Source organism: Harpegnathos saltator, unplaced genomic scaffold, assembly GCF_003227715.2.
Source record: "Harpegnathos saltator strain DR-91 unplaced genomic scaffold, Hsal_v8.6 scaffold56, whole genome shotgun sequence".
NCBI classification, from domain to species: Eukaryota; Metazoa; Arthropoda; class Insecta; order Hymenoptera; family Formicidae; genus Harpegnathos; species Harpegnathos saltator.
In genome coordinates, this window is record NW_020230382.1 from 191,138 (window position 1) to 199,123 (window position 7,986).

Genomic DNA, 7,986 nt, shown 5'->3' on the forward strand with positions numbered 1-7,986 from the left:
TTAAGATTTCGTATCTTTGCCTATTTTTGCATAAAGCAAGATGATAATAGTTCTCTCTTTACAATAAAAATCAATTGTAAATAATAAAATTATATGAGTAATTATTTATTACAATGAAAAACAAGGAATACAAGAAATACAAGAAATACAGGAATACAAAATAGTTCACAAAATACCGCTATGAAAAACGGGCCTGTGGATTTGAAAATGAATATGTTTGACTTAACATTTGTTATGTTTTTCGTAGCTGCACTGCTGAACTGGTGCAATAAGTTAAAGAAAGAAAAAATATAGTTGTCTCATTCTAACTTATTGCACTAGCTTCGCAGTGCAGCTAAAAAGAACAGACCAAGAGTCTTTTATTCGCTTCCGTGGCGGTTGGATGCGGTTCTGTAACTACGCATATTTTTGGATTGTGGGGACTCGTCTCTGTTTTTCTTTTATCTTCATAATCGTTGACTGGTGTAGGGGATAGAGTGGACCAACTACAGTTGATTATTTTTGTCATAATCGACTGTGATTGATTTATTTCTTACCGCTTACGTTTTCTTCTTACTGCTTACGGCCATTGTAGACCACGCTTAAAGGTCATTCTACAATACGTGTCGTAAGTTGTAAGCTGTAAGAACTGACCAATTATAGCCGATTATTTTTGTAATAATCGACTATGATTCGCCAATTCTTACGACTTATAACTTACGACGCGTATTGTAGAATGACCTTTACAGCTCTGCCTAGAACCATTTATTGAACCAGAACCTCAGCCAAGGCCGTAGTCTATAATAGGATATGGCCTTTAAAATGACAGGGGTTTTGGTATATGGATAGTGCAGCGCTAACAAATATTGACAGATTCTTATAATTTATTATAGTTTCTTGAGACAGGCGTCCTTTGTTTTTTAATATGTACCGTTTGAATACAATTTCTTCTACCTTGAAATCTGTATTGTCAAATGTCGATTTTATTCGTACGGCAGCGAATACTTTACATAACGCTATTTATAAGAATAATTATTTCGTGAGATCTTTACAACCATGTATGCCGGTTAAATATCGCTGTCATAAAATATTACGAGAAACTAAAAAATATTATCTTCTTGCTGTGTCTTTACCTACTTTACTTAAGAGTATCTTTCACGATGATGAAGATAAAGATGAAAAAACTTCAATTATTATGGCGCTTAAACGATCACAGTTGTTAATAGAGGTTAGAATTAGTTATCTGACTTGATTTGATCTGAAATTGACGTAAAACCGATGAAATTGCATAAATAAAATTTTATTCATGTTTCATGCAGTAATATTTACTTTTTCATTATAGAGTAAAGAATTTGCTAAGGCGGAACAAATGCTGCACGTAGCTTTACATCAAGCGCAAACTGTACAATGTTATGAAGCAATTACGTATATTTATGATGTAATGGCAAATCTCGCCTTTGAAACTGGGGATTACCGTAAAGCAGAAACTTTGTTTACAACACTTTTGCAAAGGCTAATATCAAACGGAGTTTCAGAGAATGACATGAGAGTTATTCATATAAGTTTAAAAATGGCTTATATATTTGATCAATCTGGAGAAACGAAGTAAATCAATTTTATTAAAGAATTAATTTTATATTTGTTTTATAAAGAATAGGAACAGTTTTACTGGTAAATGTAATACAGAAAAAATATATATAGAAAATATTAAATGGTTCAACTATCTCTGTGTATCTTATAGATACAATTTTTTAATTCTTTTTATTTAGGAAGGCAAAGCTAGGATATATGTTTTGTCTAGAGCACTTACAGTCACACATTGAACAAAATCCAGAAGATATTGATGCTTTATCATTCCTAATTGTAACGCTTGATTGGTATGGACAACTGCTAGCATTACAATCTGAATATTCTGAAGCTTATGACCATCTTTTCCATGCTTATAATATTAGTAAAACGCTGCATGGTGATAAATATAAGGAAACAGTACGCTTACTTCATACATTGGGATATATATGTTATTTACAAGAAAAATATGATGAAGCTATGAATTATTTGTCAGCCGCAGTAGAAATAGGTAATAATATAATTATGAATAATAATTGAAACCAGAGAAAAGTATAATAAGTTACATGTGTTTTCAGGAAAAGACTTAAATATTTATGATCTTGGTTACATGAATGTAAGTCTTGGGTATGTGTTTCTGCAGAAAGGATTATATAATGAAGCAAAAAGACTTTGTCAGGAAGGTAGAAAAATAGCTGATAATCATCATGATAATGATACATTGTCATATGCTGATAATTGTCTTAACCAAGTGAAAAAATTACTATCATTGTAAATTTTCATGATATCCAGAAATAATGGAATTGTAGAAATTATTGGAGATTTTCCAGAGAAAGAGAGAGAGAGAACTTACATTTAAAATAACATGTTTATATTTAACTAAATATTCCCAAGTATGAGATATTTATTGCAAGAAAATGCAATATTTTATAAGATGATCTATTCATGTTTTAATATTTAATAAGCAGTCATTGGTACAGGAAGTAGACATATTTCACTCTAATATCATTTAACAAATCGTATGTCAATGTTACGTATGTGATGGTACAATGTGTACATCTCCAATATTTATTTTAACATTACATTTTATATGTTATACATCAATTCCAATTTGTTATTTCATGTGTAATATAAATTTTGTTTTATTTCTATTATAAATTTAATAATAGAGAGAGTAAAAGTATATAAACATCATTATATATATTTATATGTATGTAAAATATATATAATTACAATTAAATTATATTTCAGACTTATCCTAACAATAATTATATAAAATTATAGATAAATTTAAATAAAAACTCTAGACAAAATTATATATCACTTATGTGTACTTTTCATTTTTTTCATACAATTAATATATAATAAACTATCTATCTATTTATACATATATATATATATATATATCTTACATACAAGCAAATGAACCAAAATATATTACTAATTAGATTGATAAGTATATATAAGATAGGAACAAATCCATGTGCATAACTACATCATACTAAGTAAAAATATATGTAGATTATTGAACACAAATTGTATTCAACTCTTACACATTTTATAACTCTTACATATTTTATTTATACAATTTATTTTTGCTACAAAATAGCCGATATAACATTATCTTTTGATGCAAATTTATATTTGTCTATCACAAAAAAGTTTTCCCGATGTAAAAAGAAGGGATGTATGAAGATTCGTGTGTTACTTTTTTTATACTTATTTTTGCGATCTTATTCATTTTTTTATCGACTAAAATATAAATACAATATTAATCATAAAGACATTGTAGCCATAAAGTGATGGTATTTATTTCACTGGTATTTGTTGTTGCAAGAAATTAAGACAGTATATGTTTCTAAACAGAGAATATGATTATCTTGCAAAAAATATCTTAATCTTTTGCAATACAACCTACATGTTGGAAATTTTCTCTTAAGAGATCCAAACACGTAAGTATATGTTGGGGACTTGAATAAGTTCTCGCTGTTTCACGACAGATGGTGTTCTCTTAGCCTTTTCGCATCGGGCAATACTACAGCCAACTTCATCGTGAAGCTCCATCATTAGGTTCGAAGTGACAGTATATGTTATTCCGTCGAAGCGTAAACAACATATTTTTTTATAGCGTTACTATGTCGAATTTCGTGCCAAAAAATGAATATTTGCGGGGAATTTTACTGCATTACATTTTTCAAAAAAAATCTGCAGCTGAAGCACATAGAATTCTTGTGGAGACTTACGGCGACCATGTTCTGTCAACATGCAGAGATTGGTTTAGACGCTTTAAAAATAATGATTTTGATGTTGAAGATAAAAAATAGCGCACCGAAAAAGTTTGAAGACGAAGAATTGGAAGCATTACTCGATGAAGACCTATGTCAGACGCAAAAAGGAACTTGCAGAATCATTAGGAGTTGATCACACAACAGTTGCCAAACGTTTAAAAGCATTAGGAATGATTCAAAAGCAAGGAAATTTGGTGTCGTACGAATTGAAGCCGAGAGACGTCGAATGGCATTTTTTCACGTGTGAACAGCTGCTCCAACGACACAAAAGGAACGGTTTTTTGCATCGTATCGTGACTGGCGATGAAAAGTGGATACACTACGATAACCCGACGCACAGAAAATTGTGGGGTAAGCCCGACCATGCATCAACATCGACGGCAAAGCCGAATATCCATGATTCCAAGCTCATGCTTTGTATTCGGTGGAATTAGCTGGGTGTAGTATATTATGAACTCCTCAAACCCAACGAAACCATCACGGAAGATCACTATCGACTACAATTAATGCATGAGCCAAGCATTGAAGGAAAAACGGCCGCAATACGAGGAGAGACACGACAAAGTAATTTTGCAGCATCGCTCGGCCACGTTGCAAAACCGGTCAAAACCTACTTGGAAACGCTTAAATGGGAAGTCCTACTCCACCCGCCGTGTTCACCGGACATTGCTTCTTCCGATTACCACTTATTCCGATCGATGACTCATGGCCTGGCTGAACAGCACTTCTATTCTTATGAAGATGTCAAAAAATGGGTAGATTCGTGGATAACCCCAAAAGATGAGTCGCTCTTTCGACATGGTATTCATATGCTGCCAGAAAGATAGGAGAAAGTAGTGGCTAGCGATGGACAATACTTTCAATGACATGTTCTTTACTAATTTTTTTAAATAAAGCATTCATTTTCACGGAAAAACAGCGAGAACTTATTCAAGTCCCCAATAAAATAAATGCAATCAGAAAAGTACCCAATAAAAAGTATCTCTATTCATAATTTGCTATAAGAACCATCATGTATACTCCGAGAAGAAGCGCAAAAATTTCTTTAACTGACTGCCAAAGCTTAGTAGCAGTCAAAAGTTCTGGTATTACAGAGACAGTTGCAATATAAATAAAACCACCTGCTGTGAATGGAAGAATCCACTTTGTTGCAAGATCACCTGGAATATGTAAAATAAAATTAGATACGATGTAAACTAAAATCAGACCATGTCTATTTGACCATTGTGAATCAGGTCAGGTGAACTAAAAAAAATATTTATTTAAATCTTAGAACTTTATCTTACCCATTCCTTCTGCCATTAATGAAACAAAAGTTCCTAATAGAGCTCCTATAGCAGTTGTCAACTGTAACATCATAGCCTGCAAAATGATTAAATATGATTAAAATGAACAAAATGATAAAAAATTTTTAGAGGTTTTATAAAGCTTTAAAATAACAATAAACAATGAATTGTAAATATAAATATAAAAGAATATAAAAGCAATAGTTAAATAAATGTAAACACTAGCTTAAAACTATGTTATTGTTAATGTATCTCACCTTTCTTTTACTATATCCACTTTGTATCAAGATAGCAAAATCACCGATTTCATGTGGAATTTCATGTAATAAAATTGTAAATGTTGTTACATAACCAATACTATTTCCAGCCATGTAACTAGCTCCTATAGCCAGGCCATCAGTAAAGTTATGTAGAAAGTCTGCAACTAGATTTAAATAGCCAGCAATCTTTATGTCAGATCCAGTTATTTCTTGTGTTTTATCAACTGTTTTACTGGTGTCTTCTTTCTTTTCGTTCTTCACTGATGAGGTATCTTCTTTCTTCTCAGATTCTTTGTGAGGAACAGAGTTAGCATGTGAATGACAATGATCACCTTTGATAATGCGCACTGCCTTCTCTACTATTAGAAATACTATTATTCCCAATAATACACATAAACCAACAGACATATCATGTTTGTGTTCTGTTCCATCGCTATTATCATGGCTGTGAGAATGCGAATGAGAATGTTCTTCTGAGGAAGAATCATGCGAATGTGGAACAAGCGCATGAGGAATCAAATGAAGAAATGCATCTCCTAATAGACCACCAGACGCAAAGCTTAGTAAAATTTTTAGCAACGACTCACGTTGCTTTGTATTGTCCAGTGGTACAAAAAATAATATGAAAAAAGGCGCAGCAGATATAACTAAAGTTGAACTAACAGCTCTTAAAATTATATCGTTGTGATCCTTGTGATGAATATTTGTCCGCGGCGCAGTAGGACGTTTATGAACATGGTCATAATCGTGATGATGATCATTACTGTGATCGTGCTGATGTTCGTGATGTACATGTCGTTGATGTTGTTGATTTGTGTAGATCTCGTTAGCTTCTTTAGAATACATGTAACTTGGCGATTCGCTATGTTGATGAAATTTACAAATAGTCGGCATATCCAATATGATAAGCGCAAAAAACACAACAATTACTATCCTTGAAATCCATTTGCTACGCTCGGTAGTATGTTGGTTACTATCTGGAACTATCACTGCCATTATGATTTCTTATGATTTCGCTGACACGATTGAAATATGCTTCCTCGTAGATATGATGTTGACATACGTGCCTGCACGAAAATACAACGTCATTTAAGTTTATTCAACAAAGTGTCATATATCCACGTATATCCAACTAACCTTATTCCCTAATTTTGTCACATTAGCCGTTATTATTGATTTGAGCGACCTCTGGGACTCGATTCCTGACGGCGTGCGAATGAAATGCGCATACGAAAATCTATATTATATGTAACGTAAACTGTACATTTTCGCATACGCATCTCACTCGCACGCCGTCAGGAATCGAGCCCCTGTTAAGCCAGCGGCACACGATGCTTGTTTTCGTGCTGGATTGCTTGCTGGATGAAAATACTGCGTTCTGATTGGTGCATTTTCATCCATGTCGGAAATGTACTAATCAAAACGCAGTATTTTCATCCAGCAAGCAATCCAGCACGAAAACAAGCACCGTGTGCCGCTGGCTTTATACATATGTCAACATGAAGGTTGCGTTCCGAAATTCACTGTCAGTATTAAAAACACATAGTTTGTCACATATAGTATAGATTTTTAGTGCTGGCAGTGAATATCGGAACGCAGCCCAAGCTTATTTCGAGCTGTGTTTTATATTCCGGCCACGATATTCCTAAGAGGGCGCTAATGCACAGCGATATTTCTCTGATACGATAAATTCAGTAAGACCAACAGTGTTTATAGTATCTCGTCCATGGTTCAACTAAAAAGAACAAACCTTAAAGCGGGAACCATACACTCCTACATAAAGGCATAATGCACAACGCATAAGGAAATGGACCAATCAGAGTTTTTCATTTCATGCGTGGCAATAGAAATGAGGATTATGATTGGTTTATTTCCTTATGCGTTGTACATTATACCTTTATGTAAAGCCAGCAGCATACGGTGCTTGTTTTCGTGCTGGATTATTTGCTGAATAAAAATACTGCGTTCCGATTGGTACATTTCCGAAGATGGATGGAAATGCATAAATCAGAACGCAGTATTTTCATCCAGCAAGCAATCCAGCACGAAAACAAGCATCTTGTGACGCTGGCTCAAGAGTGTGTGCTTCCCGCTTTAGTTATGAAAGTGTTTATAGGTCATTCTACAATACGTGTCGTAAGTTGTAAGCCGTAAGAACTGACCAATTATAGCCGATTATTTTTGTAATAATCGACTGTGATTCGCCAATTCTTACGGCATACAACTTACGACACGTATTGTAGAATGACCTTTACTAGTTCAACGATAGAGCATGTTTATTATCTTAAGATGATAAGTAGTCAATTAAACGGCAATGAAATTAGGTCTGTTCGTTTTGTCTGCACTGCTGAACTGGGTACTTATTATGGAACTTATCGGAATCGATTCCGATCGAATTTATTCTGTTATTTCCTAGATTTCTATTGTCTTTTCTAGGGGAAACGGAATTATTCCAATCAGAATCGATTCCAACGAGTTCCATGATAGGTATTCTGGTGCATTAAGTTAAAGTGAGACAAACGTAGGTTTTCTAATTTCAGCTTGTTGCACCAGTTCAGCAGTGCAGACAAAACGAACAGGCCTATAGTGCAAATAGGTAATCTTTTG

At 33.6% G+C, this 7,986-nt stretch overlaps 2 protein-coding genes across 6 annotated transcripts; one reads left to right on the top strand and one right to left on the bottom strand.

The window, feature by feature from the left end:
- Positions 1 to 369: 369 nt before the first annotated feature.
- On the top strand, positions 370 to 2,692 carry Ttc19 (tetratricopeptide repeat domain 19). Of its 5 annotated transcripts, none has more exons than XM_025303669.1 (5): positions 370 to 415; positions 1,127 to 1,207; positions 1,322 to 1,584; positions 1,749 to 2,056; positions 2,124 to 2,692. In XM_025303669.1, exons 1-5 carry the CDS (start codon positions 383 to 385, stop codon positions 2,318 to 2,320), a joined length of 882 nt encoding a protein of 293 aa, XP_025159454.1. In that variant the 5' UTR covers positions 370 to 382; the 3' UTR covers positions 2,321 to 2,692. The 5 variants fall into 5 exon arrangements, with proteins under 5 accessions (XP_025159454.1, XP_025159455.1, XP_025159456.1 ...); XM_025303670.1 differs by having other exon boundaries at positions 371 to 490; XM_025303671.1 differs by having other exon boundaries at positions 374 to 392.
- Positions 2,693 to 4,229: 1,537 nt separating this feature from the next.
- On the bottom strand, positions 4,230 to 6,616 carry Catsup (zinc transporter catecholamines up). The gene is made up of 4 exons (XM_011156157.3): positions 6,517 to 6,616; positions 5,377 to 6,446; positions 5,120 to 5,195; positions 4,230 to 4,993 (listed from the first exon to the last, which is right to left on the bottom strand). Exons 2-4 carry the CDS (start codon positions 6,373 to 6,375, stop codon positions 4,818 to 4,820), a joined length of 1,251 nt encoding a protein of 416 aa, XP_011154459.1. The 5' UTR covers positions 6,376 to 6,446; positions 6,517 to 6,616; the 3' UTR covers positions 4,230 to 4,817.
- Between the last annotated feature and the right edge of the window lie 1,370 nt (positions 6,617 to 7,986).

What these genes read in the sequence shown, in the direction of transcription:
- Catsup (XM_011156157.3), bottom strand. Translation starts at nt 6,375, where the DNA reads ATGGCAGTGATAGTTCCAGATAGTAACCAACATACTACCGAGCGTAGC. An exon ending in GTGGATATAGTAAAAGAAAG is followed by an intron (nt 5,196 to 5,376) that starts GTGAGATACATT and finishes ATCATTTTGCAG; the next exon opens with GCTATGATGTTACAGTTGAC. An exon ending in ATTAATGGCAGAAGGAATGG is followed by an intron (nt 4,994 to 5,119) that starts GTAAGATAAAGT and finishes TACATATTCCAG; the next exon opens with GTGATCTTGCAACAAAGTGG.
- Ttc19 (XM_011156156.3), top strand. Translation starts at nt 905, where the DNA reads ATGTACCGTTTGAATACAATTTCTTCTACCTTGAAATCTGTATTGTCA. An exon ending in GATCAATCTGGAGAAACGAA is followed by an intron (nt 1,585 to 1,748) that starts GTAAATCAATTT and finishes CTTTTTATTTAG; the next exon opens with GAAGGCAAAGCTAGGATATA. An exon ending in GTCAGCCGCAGTAGAAATAG is followed by an intron (nt 2,057 to 2,123) that starts GTAATAATATAA and finishes ATGTGTTTTCAG; the next exon opens with GAAAAGACTTAAATATTTAT.